This window comes from Littorina saxatilis, linkage group LG3 (genome assembly GCF_037325665.1).
Source record: "Littorina saxatilis isolate snail1 linkage group LG3, US_GU_Lsax_2.0, whole genome shotgun sequence".
Classification (NCBI taxonomy): Eukaryota; Metazoa; Mollusca; class Gastropoda; order Littorinimorpha; family Littorinidae; genus Littorina; species Littorina saxatilis.
The window spans coordinates 48,506,772-48,521,581 of record NC_090247.1 but is presented as its reverse complement, the minus strand read 5'-3'; the positions used below and the strand labels follow the sequence as shown (position 1 = coordinate 48,521,581).

Sequence of the window (14,810 nt, the reverse complement as noted above, 5' to 3'; positions counted from 1 at the left end):
GATGTTTGCTTGCAGGTATGAGAGCAGTGAGAACATGACCATACAGGTGTCGACCAAGGTGTGCTCTTTTGGCAAGCAGGTGGTAGAGAAAGTGGAGGTGAGTTCTTTCCTCACAAGCCAGCAAGCAATTTTCACAATACCTGTGCTTTTTCCCCCTGTAAATTTGCCAGTGATGTGCAAGGTTTGAGTTATTACAATGAATGGAATGAATACTCTTGCATGCAATGTAGCACAGTTGTACCTGTGATAAAAGGACACACTTGGACCAGCCAAAAGTATCTAGATTGAAGGTGGCCTGTCATGACAGGTTCAATTTGGTCAAGATAACAGACAAAGGGATAAAAGAAGGTGTCCTTTATTGGGAAACCTTTGTTGGCACATCGTAGCTGCCTCTGGAGTATACCCCTAAACTTAAATCATCATGCAGACCTGTTTTGCGGGGAAGGTTGCATGACAAGTTCAATTTAAAGGTCATCTGTCTTGGGCACAGTCACCAAAACTACTTCTTTGAGGCAAAGCGTTGTCACAGAGAACTTTGAACCTTGATGAAATGAGTTGGTTGGAAGATTTCTAGATCTTTGCATTGAAACAGTTTATATCAGGGCAACAATGCATCTTGAGCTGTTGTGTATAACACTAACAGGCCAAAACGGGAATATCATTTTGGCAAGTACACTGGGTAGATTTTTATCATTTGTTTTGTATCACTGTTTCCTTGTCTGCATGTCTCTTGTTTACTTAGACAATTTGTATGTTTCTTTCATTTCCATAGCTAAAATTGTTGTGTCTATGATTGCAGACGGAATACCCACGGTTTGAGAATGGACGTTTTATGTACCGCATCCACCGATCGCCTATGTGTGAATACATGATCAACTTCATCCACAAGTTAAAGCACCTGCCTGAAAAGTACATGATGAACAGCGTGCTGGAAAACTTCACAATATTACAGGTATCACATGTGGGCCTGTGTGAGAGGAACAGAGAGCAAGAGAGAGATAGAGAGTGTTGTGTGTTTTGACAGGAATGATTCATATGCGGTTTCACAGAAATTAGTGAAAGCACAAAAATCGTAAAGGTTTGGTTTTGCATAATTGCATCAGTCTTACTTTGTTTTTATGTGACACCTTGACCTTGCCAGGGGATCTATGTAGCCTCTGGACTCTCAGCATATTTTCAGGGGAAACCTCTTTCAGCTAGTTACTGTCAAAGTGGATGAGTTTTGTGCATGCGTTGATAGTTGTGCTTGTCAGTCTTTGTTGTGAGAAAGTGACTCTGTGGAAGAATTTGTGAGCACAAGATCTGAGTTATGCTTATTCGGTAAATGTATCTGATCATGATTGTTTGTAAATTGAGTAATTATTCTCATTTGTGCATGTTGTAAATGTTGTGACTGCTTTTTGTGCAGGTGGTAACAAATCGTGACACACAAGAAACTCTGCTGTGCATTGCCTTCGTCTTCGAGGTGTCTTCCAGCGAACACGGAGCGCAGCACCACATCTACAAACTCGTCAAGGACTAAAACAGCTTGTGACCTCCACGCAAGGTCAAAGACTAACAAGTGACCTTCAGAGGTCAAGGCCATGAACAAGGTCACACAGAGAGCAAACAATCAATGGTGAAGAGTCAGATGACAGACAGTGCAGAGGGGGCGGGACAGAAAGGGTCAGTGGTGCTGTGAGCATTGCTGAACAGCGGACAAACATAGTATTACCACCCCTCCCCTGCAGTTGATCCAGCTGGTTGGAACATTCTTCCCGCCAGTCCCTCGTGTTTTTTGGTTTGATTTTGTTGTTGCTGACTTCTTCTTCTCCTGAAAGAGTGGACTACTGCTTTCCTCAATTGTTGGAATCAAAGGCCTTAATCCGAGAGTTGTCAGCTTCCGCAGCTGACCCAATGTTGACCACCGTCAAATTTGTTCTTCCCTGTAGAGACGTTTGTTGCTGCCACCATGTTGAACATTCTTGGGGAGTCCTTCAGTATGCAACAGCCTCTCTTGCCTACAGCGTTTCTGTGCCGGTTAGAGTCAGCAGTGTTTTATAACTTGTATCAGTCTAGGTCCGCATATATGTGTAGTCAGAAATGCGGATAATTAGATACAATGGAAATGGCAGGCTCTTCTCTTGATAGTCTAAATTGTGCTGTGAAACGGCTTGATGAAGATGTTCACTTATTGCTTTTCAAATTTGTTGCTGTGAAGTGGCTTGAAGATGTTAAAATTATGGGGTTATGTATCAATTGAACATAGGATTTCCCTTCTTTGAGCCATGTGACAAAAACACATATGTAGGCGGCTGACCAAGACTACAAAAGGGTACATGTTTGTGCGTTCAATCGTAAAAATTAAAAAGAATTTTAACTGAAATCGATCAATACATAAATGTTATTTGTATTTTTGACCAAAATATGAAATTTCACACAGATCTCCACAGCCATTGTTCACCTCAACCGCTGGTGCAGTCTCGGAGGAACACTGACTGTCTCGATCTGTGTAAAATGTCATATTTTGGTCAAAAATACAAATAACGTACAGGGTGACCAAAAAAAAATGCAACCCTAACAATCTTGTGGGCTTAAATCGGATTAGTTTGGCTACCGCTCAATTTCAAACCTTGTACTGTTGAGTCGATGCCCGAATTTGGCAACTTTTTTTGAAATTGCACAAAAGTCAGACCATTTGATTTATAAAATTGTCACTTTGTGGAAGAGTCATGCATAGGCTGAAGTTTATGTCCTCCTAATATGAAGTGATTCGTTGTACAGATGTGGAAATTATTTAAAAATGTTAGGGTTGCATTTTTGGGGGGTCACCCTGTATTAGGTTTTTCTTCAGTGTTAAAGAGTTTGGTATGTGTAGGCATGGGCAGGGTGGGGTCACTTCATGGAAAGGATTTTATTTTGACTCAAGTGAATATTGCTGTCCACTTGATGCATAGAGTGCTATAATAAAAACTGTTCAGCGCAGTTAAATCGTACCACCCACAGAGTTGTGAATGGTAAAAGATGGTGGTATCTATATACTTGTTATTTATTTATTTTTTATTATTTATCTCTCTTTTTTGTTAACGTGTTCTCATGTTGTTTTTATTTGTTTTTGTTATCGTTAATGAAACAACTCAAAGTGTTTTTAATCTTCTTAATTTTTTAAGGCTTTCTTTTTACTTTAAGGAGATGCGGTTTTACTCAATGTTGTCATCTTTTTAGATTATTTTATCATTTGCTTTTTGTGAGTGAAAAACATAAGTTTTAAAACTTTGACAACGCTCTTTCTTGGATTATGGATTTGCTGATTTGTTCAGACTACAAGAACGAAAAGGAGAAAGGATTGTTTTTATGCTCATGAAAAGTCTTGACAGAATGTATTTCAACAAGGTGAAGCACTACATCATTTGTACTAATACAAGAGTGAATAATGTCAACAAAGTGCAGCTAATCACAATAATATTCCCTTATGTGCTGTAAATTCATATCTGTTGACATGGTTTCATGAAATAAACAAGCCGTTTAATGAGCTAAAAAAAACCCAAACAATTGCAATAGTCACACTTGAAAACGGAGCGAGAAAACATATTGACGGCTTGTGTCTTTAAATGCTTTGTACATTCTGCTGGGCCTAGGAAAGTAGAATTGTGGAAGGGAAGTAGATTACTAGAAAAGTTGAAGGGAAGTAGATGGCTAGATGCATATTGTGTGGTGTAGTGAAACTGTTGTGCGTAGAGATAGTTGGTGACTTTGCTGCTGCTGTCTTGTGCTTTAAATTCACTGGTCAAGGGATGCACAATTAAGCGTTTGAATCATAGGACGTAAACGACTTTTTGATGTTTTTTTTTTAATGTGAAATGGATTAAAAAGACCAGGAATTTAGACGGGTGGGCATTTTAAAAATTTCTTTTCAAGCAGTTGATTTCGTTGAGAGGAGCTTACACTTCACGTGATCAAGTACTTTTTATGTTCCGTTCTGAGGCTAGAGTTAGAGCGAAGATTGAGAACTGCGAAGCTAAAGCCAGTTCAACATATTTTGATACGCATCTGTAGTTCAAGCTGGTTGAACAGCGGCGGTGACTGGTTTTAAGGAAGACTAAAGCGCTACTAGAGAAGCCAGAATTGATCAATTGTCAGCTGGTGATGGTTCTAGCAGTGTGTTAATGTTTGTGTTTTGTTGATAATATGCTTTGTCTACTTGCAGGTAGGCATCATGATTGTGTTCATTACTATGTATACCTACAACTGTGTTTGCATGATACTGTATTTCACGAGTTTGTGAAGCATACATTTATTACATCTTGCAGCATCTTTTGTTGTGAGTGGTCTTGTTTCGGAAGATTATACTACATACTTTGTTTTGCTTACAGTGTGACCATCTTTGTGGTGTTTTGATTTTGCAAAGATTCGATTTGTTTAGGCCAAAAAAAAAAAATAGGTGTGGTTAACGTAACATAGCCCCAAAAAATAGGGTAGGAAGGTAGGCAATCACTTTCTTTTTTTTTTAAACTTTTTTTTCTAATGTGTAAAAATTAAACTTTTACTTGACAGGGAAATAAGTGTGCAACTCGAGCGCTTTCGCTTTCATTGCGTTTTCTGTACTCAATTTTTTTGTTTTTGTTTTTTTGTTGTTGTTGACAAATGTAAAAAAAAAGTTATAGGGTCGGCCCCTAAAAATAGGGTAGGTCGGGTTACCGTAACCACACCTATTTTTTTTTTAGGCCTTACTTATTGTTTTGAGGCTGCTGTTGACCGACAACAACGACTTTTTGAACACAATTTTTAACATCTTATTTGCATGCATGTTTTTTTTACATCTTTAAAAAAAGTTTTTCTTGTGTTAGTACATGTCATTTTCATGTCCATTTTCCGTTTGCTTTTATTTCTTTTAAACTCTTATATTTTGTTAAAGATGAAACAGAACTGTATGGAGTTACAGTGCCTTACACACGCAACTAGAAGCTATTTTTTGCTGTGTTGAAGCATATATACACACATGAACTGTATATATATAGGACATTGTTGTTTGTGTTTGTCCCTTTTTGTTTCCAAGGTGGGACAAAAGTCATGGAATGATGGAAACCTGTGCATGTGAATTATCCCTTCGCTGTTGGCTGAAGCGGGCATGTCAGTCAAGTAGAAATCTCTATCTCACTTTTTGTCCTTCTTTCTCACTTTTTCTCTCACTCTACCCCTCTCATTCTGCCCCATTCAACCCCTTTTTGCTGCCAGAGTTTTGAGCACTTTGTGGAGATGCTAAACAGCCTCATCAGCTAAAACCCCCTCCATTCCTACCCCCTTCCCTCTCCTCCCTGCAACCCACCCCACTCTCCACCCCCCAATCCACCAGCAGACAGATTTCTATGAATATTATGCCAAACCACTACTCTTCCCCTCGCTTACCTTACACTTTCTTTTTTCTTGTTCTCTTCTTGAAAGAGACAAATGGTTGACATGCCTGCCAAAGTTGTTGACTGATATTTGTGTGTGATGCAGTGGTGATGTTTTGTTTTCATTTCGGAGTGATGGAGCAGCTTTTTATCAAAGCCATACTGCTGTTTTGTGAACAGTCTGATTTCATATGCTTATAATCATTTTTTTTACAAATCCTCCCATACCATTTCATATCACATACAATGTATGTGAAATCCACCCCATAAAAGAAGACAGTAACATTTTTGTGGCAGTCTGATAACAAATTATCGAGGCATTGGAAGAGATTTGTTTTGTTTTCATATATATATATATGTGTGAGTTTTTCTGTGATCTGTGTAACCAGGGAGGAAAAAGAAGAAAAAAAGCAAAAGAAGGAAAGAAAAAAGTAGCTTTCGTGTTCAGTGAGCACAAAGGGAGAGAAATGCGCTTGCTACATCACAGTTGCCAGTTTGAAGACAGAGGATTTTTAGACGTTCTTCCAAAGGAATATTCATACATAATTAAGTGAGCTTTAGCACTGGTCACAGAAGCGTTTTGCGTCTACAACTTTGTTTTCTTCCGTCTGAAACTTGTACTTATTATTGTTTTTTGGTTTTTCCACATGAGTCCTTTTTTCTGACAAGAGTGTCACAACTTTCATACTACTTGTTGAGCTGCTGAATTTTGCTGGCAATGCTTTCTTTTCTGTTTTTTGAAATTGACAGCAGGTTTTGAATTTAAAACATAAGTGCCATTTCTTGTTTCAGCCAAACAAACTTGACTGCTTTGGAATACACTTGACTACTCAAAATGGCTAAAACTCATTCAGTAGAACACTTCCAACATAAAGATGGGACAATTTATATTTCTTTTTAAACTTTGAGGATATGTCATACTGTTTCAGATTTTTTAAATTTTTGAGCAAGAAACAAAGATCATGTGAAATATCTGTTGAGGCTAGCTTTCTTTTAATACCCCCCGCGGGTGAGGGGGAAGAATTTACCCGATGCTCCCCAGCATGTCGTAAGAGGCGACTAACGGATTCTGTTTCTCCTTTTACCCTTGTTAAGTGTTTCTTGTATAGAATATAGTCAATGTTTGTAAAGATTTTAGTCAAGCAGTATGTAAGAAATGTTAAGTCCTTTGTACTGGAAACTTGCATTCTCCCAGTAAGGTCATATATTGTACTACGTTGCAAGCCCCTGGAGCAATTTTTTGATTAGTGCTTTTGTGAACAAGAAACAATTAACAAGTGGCTCTATCCCATCTCCCCCCGTTTTCCCGTCGCGATATAACCTTCGTGGTTGAAAACGACGTTAAACACCAAATAAAGAAAGAAAGATTTCTTTTAATGCTTTGAAATTGTATAAAGCATGTTTTATACATGACATACACCTTTTTCATTTTACATGCATGGAAACTTATTTTCATTTATGTTAATATTGAATGGTAATACCATGAAAGTGTTTCCTCTTGTCACATTTTGCCTTCATCTAACGTCAGGCGTAGGTTTAAGCAATTTAAACTCTTGCCGATCATGTTGAACACCATTAACATTGCTATACCTAACAAGTATATCTGTATAATGATCATACCCTTTGATCCTCGTTTGTACTCAGTCATGTCACGTGTGCCTTGCCTGGCTTGTACAGCTGGGCTGATCTCAAGATGGGACTTTTTTTTTAATTTCTGTTTGGCTGTGAATGTTATACAGGTAGACCTGTCCTGTGCTAACACTAAACCGTCAAAAGTTCTCCAGTAAGTGTACATGGGAGGTTTGAATGGCTGGTAGGAATTTTTTCTGACCTTTATACATGTGCTCTTTATACTGTAACTTTGTTCACACAAAAAAATCCCGCAGTGGGGCACTGCGGTTATGAAATTAAAAGCCCCTCCTGTTTTTGGAACCGCAGGAGCTTTCTAGTTTGCTGTTAGGTAGATTTTTGGTTCCTCTTTCCTGTCATGCTCTCTTTTTCTTCATGAATTCTTTTCTTTTTTCTGCCTTCTTGCTCATTCACCTGTATTTTTTCCAAAAATCTCTTCTCTTGCCGCTTGTCTCGCGATTCATGTATAGTTTAATCTGTTAGTGTTCTGATGTAAGTCCAGCAGTAGATAGGTTAAGCCTATTTTAACATACTGGAAACTGGTAATCTTCCAGTAGGTATTAATTTAGTTTTACTAAAGCCTGCTGGGACACAAGTAATGGGTTAGTGCATTTGTAAACAGGAATCGCTTGACAAGTGGCCCCCTTCATCCCCCCCTTCCTCGTCCTGATATGGCTCTGCGTAGTCGGCTGGACGTTAAGCAACAAATAAACAAACAAACAAACAAACAAACACAAAAAAAGGGGGTTTGTTCCAAGAGTGGACAAGGAAAACTAGAACTGTTCATGTCAGTGATACATGAATAGTTGTCTGCTTGAAGAAGTTATCCTGTTTGGTGCATTGATCACGATTCAATGGTGAGGCGACCATATACTGCTAATGTAAGAAGAATGTGGCAGTGTTGGGGACATCATACATTTTGGAGGGGTGGTCATTTTAGTGTTAACTGGGTTTATCCTCATCTTTGGATATCGTAGGCATCTGGTGAGTTCTTTGCATGTATGCGTGCGTGTCTTTTACTAGACTGTCATGTTTTATTCTAGGCGCATGTTAAATTGGTTCTTGCAAACATTTTAAGACGCAGAGCTGTTTGATCAAGTGACATTGGACATGGTCAATTTTAAACGTAATTGTTGTGTTCTAATTGTGAATTTTTTACAAATTGGAAGAGCTTCTGCTTTTTATGCGAGTAAAGTAAGTCGTGCGTTATAAGTTCCTTTGGAAGCTTTTTATTTAAACACAAACAGATTTGAAACAGCCAACCTTAAGAAGAGTTTTCGAGTATATGCACATATGTTAGAATCTTCTGCTTTTTTCCTTGTGGAAATGGTTTTCATTGTGAAGGCTATGCTGACCCAAATTAACCGTTTTGCTGATGAGTCCATGAATTGCCTTTTCCATTTGAGTCCATCCATTGACAATTGTGCGTGCCTTGGAAAGTTGTGGTTTTCACACAAAATAGATAATGCTGTTGACTGGTTATTTTCCTTCTGTTGAACATGAATGCAATATAAATGGGCGTTATGGCAAAACAAGCCACTCCCACAAGCTACATCTGCCTTCCAACACTGAAAAATATGTTAAAAAGAAAGTAATGCCAGAATGTTGATGATAATTGTTATTACGCAGCTGTCCGTTTTGCGTGTTGCTGGCCGCAGACAGAGCATTGGCAATTTGCAAATGATTGAATTGTCTGATGGGGAAAGTTTTGACGGCAGTGTTCACTTGGATGATGCTGCATCGCAAATTGTTCACATGCAGTCCAGTGTGAATTTATAGACGTGAGTTCAGAAATGTTATTCACAATGCTGTTTAATTCTGGTGCCTTTGTTGTGAAACGAGTTTCTTTTCTTTTTTTATAAGTGATAGGCATGATCATGAAATTATGAACTGATTTAGCTTGCAACAGGATCGTGAAATGATTTAGCTTGCCAAACTGGACGCAGGTTTAGAGGTTCACGGTTATAGTGCTGTGCACAGGAATAATGTTAAGATGAAGGCATATGATGAACATATTATGTTGATGTTTGTGGTTTTTTTTAACTGGAAGAGTTTAGGCACAAATGACATTTTCATAGAACAATACTAGAAAAGCAAAATGATTGGAAACTTGGAAATCTTTTGTATTTTGAAGTGTTGTATATTAGCTAGGCTTATTACTGTAATAGTATTATTGTGCAGATGGTGTGTGTGTGTACTTGCATGTGTGTGTGTGTAAGTGTGCATAGCTCTGTTTGTGTGCGTGAGTGAAAGAGAAGGGTATGGTAAATGCTACATCATCATTGTACTAGATGTGACCAGTGATATTTTCTATTTGAAGTGGTTCTAACACTATTCTTTAAAACAAAAGTCCCGCCGTATTTTTAAAACATCTAAACTGCTCTAACTTAGGAAAAGAATACTTTCCATATCAAGTGTATACCCTCCGCGGGTTTGGGGGAAGAATTTACCCGATGCTCCCCAGCATGTGGTAAGAGGCGACTAACGGATTCTGTTTCTCCTTTTACCCTTGTTAAGTGTTTCTTGTATAGAATATAGTCAATGTTTGTAAAGATTTTAGTCTGTAAGAAATGTTAAATCCTTTGTACTGGAAACTTGCATTCTCCCAGTAAGGTCATATATTGTACTACGTTGCATGCAAGCCACTGGAGCAATTTTTTGATTAGTGCTTTTGTGAACAAGAAACAATTAACAAGTGGCTCTATCCCATCCTCCCCTTTCCCCATCGCGATATAACCTTAAAGTTGAAAACGACGTTAAACACCAAATAAAGAAAGATATCAAGTGTATAAATGCAGGAAAATTACTTTTATTAAGTTTTTCTTTCTGATCAGTAAGATTTTTCTTTGATGTATTGTCTTCACTTTTTGCACATCTCCTGAAAAAGAAGAAAAATGTGGGCGATATGAATTGTTTATTTTGCAGTGTACTACAAAATTGTATTTAAAAAAAAAGAAATATATTCTTTCTTTTTTTCTTTTCCTAGTCAATTCTTTTTTGTTTTAGTCACATCTGGGTCACTGATGAATTTTGGTTAACCATACCTGTGTGAATTGTATCCGGTAAAAAAAGCACAGCAACTATACGAAAATGAAATTGTCCATGTACAAATGAATACTATATCATACATATATTTACTGTTTGTAAAAGATAGAGTAAAATCTGCTTTTAAAACTAACATAACATTCTTATCTTTTATGGTACATGTAGTACAATTTCTTCTACTGTGTTCATGCTGGAGAAGAGAGAGTGTGTGTGTGTGACTAGACTTGGTTGAAATGTTAAATTTCTCTTCCGGGATTCCAATTTTGCATGTACACATGTCAACATCACACACACACAGCATATCATGCCGTTCGATTTTGGATCGGTCCATATAAACGGACACGAAGACCAAATCCACATGAAATAACGATACACATGGTGCAAGATTCATTATTAACTTTATTCATGATTTTTTTAATTATTCATAGAATATTGCTTTGTTGGCGGGTTCGACCCCCAGACGCCTGACAGCGCAGTATCAAACGACGCGGCGGGCAGGAGGAGAGGGAGGAGGAACCCCCCCATCCCCTGCGACACACACACAAACACACACACACACTCACTAACAACTAGCCACTTGACAGCCACACACACAGCCAGGGAGACAGGGGCCTATGTACATGTGAACACGTCTGCGTACCCTCGTCCCTTCACACACCAAGGAATGGGACGCGGGAACAACAAAATGAAATAGGGGAGGTGGTTGGGAGAGATGCACAATTCACGAAAAGAGAATATCATGACAGAAGAGAAATGATGATGACAGGATGTGAAGGAATAGGGGAGGGAGGATCAACTCTGGCGTCACTTGATGCACTGCAACTTCCCAACAAACTTGGACTGCCTACATGAAGACTTCATGTGAGCAAAATTTATTGAAGATCTCATAATCTGTAGGGAAAATAAATATTCACCTTGAAACAGAATCTGATATTTACAACATGTGCTTTCAAAGGAGGACCTTCTTATTCCTTTTTTTCAGAAATGCATTCGAGGCCTTTTCAATTTGAAAAGTTAGGTTTCCCAAAACTGCTGATGAATGAAGCTGGCTACGTAAAATGTCTACACAGTTAAGCTGTGAACTGTGTATAAACTTTCCAATATCAAGGGCCAAACAACTATGGCCTTGTTGGTAGCCAAGACAACTTGTGGAAAGACGCAGGTTCAAATAAACTCAGTTTGCATCATGCCAGCATGATGTGAGTAGTTTATCCAACCCTGAATTAATACCTTATTTTATATTAAAAAAAAAGAGTATACATTCAGATTTTGAAAATCAAAAGTGTTTTCTTCTGCCAGTAGAAGGATGTCATAGCTGGAAAGTGTGATCTCTGGTGGAAGGGAGACAATCCATGTTGCACAAGTACACGCCACAAGTTGCATGGTGAGACTCGGTGAAACAAACCAATGGGAGATGAGGATAAAGAGTCCGGGGAAAAGGATTGGCGGCATGATTGCAGCAGTGCTCGGCTAAGCCAGGAGTGGTCTGGGGTCAGTATTCATTAACGATATTCAAGTTTCAACGTTTAGTCAGCGTGGTGAAAAACCTTCCGCCATCTCAGACAGCCTGCTGTGTTAGTATTAACTTGGTGCATTCTTCTAACAAACCAGTCTGCTCCACACGCATTTAAGCTTGCAAGCCACCCCCCTCCCCCCCCACACACACACACAACTGGCAATATCAGCTTGAAACACACTTCTTGTTCTAGGCTCACGTGCACAGCTGGAGCGTTCAGTGACTCACAGCGGGAATGCCAGCAGCTTTTTCTTCTGTTCATCGCTCAACAATTTACAGATCTCTTGACAGTTTAGCTAGTAGCTCCAAACACATGCACAAACATCACACACTTTGTCCTCGCCAACATCAACAACTGATCTTCCTCCATGGTTATTACCATTAGTCTTTATGCAGTCCAGCACAGGAACAAGGGTAAAGCCTGTCTGTGGTAGAAGGGCACACCAATACAGACCAAGGGAAGCAACCTCCCCTATCTGTAACAAAATTACCAGTCAAGGGAAGGCACTGTTGACAGCTAATGCCTGTGTCATTAATGTGTGTATCAAAAGTCTCCCTTATCATCATAGAAGTGTTTTCTCTCCAGTTTATTGAACAGTGGAAATTAAAAACAGACTGGCCAGGCTGAGAGAAAACTGCAGTACTACAGGAGACCATTATCAATGCAGATGCTCCTGTGATCCGCCCTCTCGTTATTAAAACTGCGCATATGCGGCAGCAGACAAACTTTACAATTCTTTAATATGCATAGATTTCAAACCAAGCATGCTAGGTACTCCAGTCATGCAGTCAAGCAGTCGGTCGTCACACACACTCTCACTCTCTCTCTGTTCCTCATAAGATCCATCACAGTTTTCATCCAGTTTAGCCTGCAACTGCAACAGCCCACAAACACACACAGCTCCTAGCGTTCCATCACAGCGTAAGTGAACAAAGAGTGATCACAGCCTGGGTGTCCAAACACAAAAGCAGGGAAATGTCCGGCGAGGTCCGCTCTGTGTCAGACATACACTGGAGAGTTTCTTGAAACTCTGACATCTGTGCATCTCGTGCATACACTGGAGACTTTGTATCTTGATACTCCGAGGTCTGTCCGTGCGAGTCACATTGAAGACTTTGCCCTCAGATACTCCAATGTCAGACGAAACATGCCCCAGAGTCTTTATGTGTCGATTCTCCAGTGTCTTGAGTGTGTCAGAACTACGCTGGAGACTTTGTGTCACGATTCCTCCAGCGTCTGAAAGTGTCAGACATACACCGGAGAGTTCGTGTCTGGGTCCTCTAGCGTGGTCGCCATGGGGTGTCCACCGTCGTCAAAGAATCTCCGAAAGGTGAACTCAAAGAAAGCGTGCTCCGGGTGCTTTCCGTTCTCCAGTTTCTCCGTCTTCTTGCTCTCTTCCTCCTCGCTGTTGCGCAGCTTGTCAGGGTCGACAGGGTCAAAGTTGGAGGTGTCAGTGGCGTAATGAATGGTGGGCACGTACGGGGGCTGCTGTTTGCGGAGCGTGTCAAAGTTGATGCCGTCAAAGAAAGAGTGGGCCTTGATCTCCATGGCTCCATTCAAGCCAAGCCGATCCTCTGGCCCACAACACAGCTGCAGGATCAGGTCCTTTGCAGACTGGCTGAGGTTAGAGTCTCTGGGAACCTTTAGTGTTTCTTTCCAGTTTATCACCTGTAAACAAAATGACAGACATCGTTAGTATTCCCATAAAGAAAAAAAACCTGACAGATGTATATCAAATTTTAAATGCAGCTGAAGCAACTAGCACAACATAATCAATGGCATAATTTATCCATACACCACAACCACGTGCACAACCAGCCACACACACAACCAGAAAACACACAGGCAAATAATGCATCATGCATGCACGCACGCACACACACACACAAACACACACAATACATTTTCTCTATTAGAGACACACAAAAACTGCTGTTTTTTCACTAAAACAACAAGTGGTCTACTAGAAACATACCTTGTACTGTGTTTCAGCAGGAGTATTGGCATAAAACGGAGGATGGCCCACCAACATTTCAAACAGTATCACTCCAACACTCCACCAATCACAGACCGACGTATAGCCAGCTGAAAGAAAAGTGAAAATAAATGTATTCAAACAAAAACATCAGTCCTCCTATTAACAAATTTGAAGTTTGACAAAAAGGCATGAAACAACACCAGAATTCCCAGGAATCAAAATCTTATCTAAACAAAACAACTTGTGTGAAAATATATCAAAACATTAGAAAATATATTATATTAAGAGGCCCAGTGTTACACGTCATCAAAATAAATGAAAGCCTTTGACAGGCACAGGCAGCTGATGAAACACTACTTCTACCAGTGGACATAGTAAAATTAAATCAGTAAAAATACCAAGCAGCAAGCACCTTGGTAGAAAGTAAACAACTTGAGTTGAAAATTTCTGATAAAAAACGCTCGCGCTGGACCCGAGTACTCTTCAGACATTCACACACACACACACACACACACACACACACACACACACACACACACACTCTCTCTCTCTCCCTCACTCCCTCCCTCTCTCTCTTTCTTTCTTACACACACACACACACACACACACACACACACACGAGTACAGACTCATGCACACACACACACACACACACACACACACACACACACACACACACACACACACACACACAACACACACACACACACACACACACACACACAAACAGTAACACTAACACAATCATGTGCACAAAATGAATCGAACCCGGATCACTTTGGCCATAGACTCTCTCGTGCTCTCTGTCTCTCTTTCACCGAGACCAAAACCCTGCATTGTAATTTCTTTGCCGAGACCATTTTCCCACCCGTTGTCTGGCTTGCACTGAAATCATGCTTTTCTCGTCACTGCGTGACGTGTTAGCCGCCTACAAGTCTCCCCTTTAGTTCAGGCTGGTCGCTTCCCACCGCAAAAACTCCCACCGTTAAGAGTGGCTTTTGTGTTTTTTGGGGCATTTAGGTCCCAGGTTACATTATGAAGTTTTAATACGATCAATCGGACCTATTATCAAGTTAGTGTATCAACTTTTGAAAGAACTGCGCCCAGTAGTTTCCCAGCAATAAGCTGTTAAGTCGAGACGAACAGACAGACAGATAGACAGACAGACACACAATTAAAGTCTGCAGGACCCTAGTACTGCGTACTAGGGGATAATGTACATTTAACCTTCACCGGACCACGCTTTGGACTACACAGTCCGGATGTATG

The 14,810-nt window shown here is 39.9% G+C and overlaps 2 protein-coding genes across 4 annotated transcripts in view; one reads left to right on the top strand and one right to left on the bottom strand.

Moving 5' to 3' along the window:
• The window catches only part of LOC138962532 (transcriptional enhancer factor TEF-1-like), a 38,936-nt gene extending 28,752 nt beyond the window's left edge, over positions 1–10,184 (top strand). For all 3 annotated transcript variants that reach the window (XM_070334373.1, XM_070334371.1, XM_070334372.1), the window contains exons 10-12: positions 16–97; positions 800–952; positions 1,409–10,184. In XM_070334373.1, the coding sequence (XP_070190474.1) occupies positions 16–97; positions 800–952; positions 1,409–1,522 (349 nt within the window). In that variant the 3' untranslated portion in view covers positions 1,523–10,184. The remainder of the gene's footprint in view (positions 1–15; positions 98–799; positions 953–1,408) is intronic.
• Positions 10,185–10,427: 243 nt separating this feature from the next.
• The window catches only part of LOC138962524 (serine/threonine-protein kinase LATS1-like), a 39,516-nt gene continuing 35,133 nt past the window's right edge, over positions 10,428–14,810 (bottom strand). Inside the window, exons 7-8 of the mRNA XM_070334362.1 lie at positions 13,539–13,648; positions 10,428–13,231 (exon numbers count right to left, since the gene is read on the bottom strand). Of these exons, the coding sequence (XP_070190463.1) occupies positions 12,809–13,231; positions 13,539–13,648 (533 nt within the window). The 3' untranslated portion in view covers positions 10,428–12,808. The remainder of the gene's footprint in view (positions 13,232–13,538; positions 13,649–14,810) is intronic.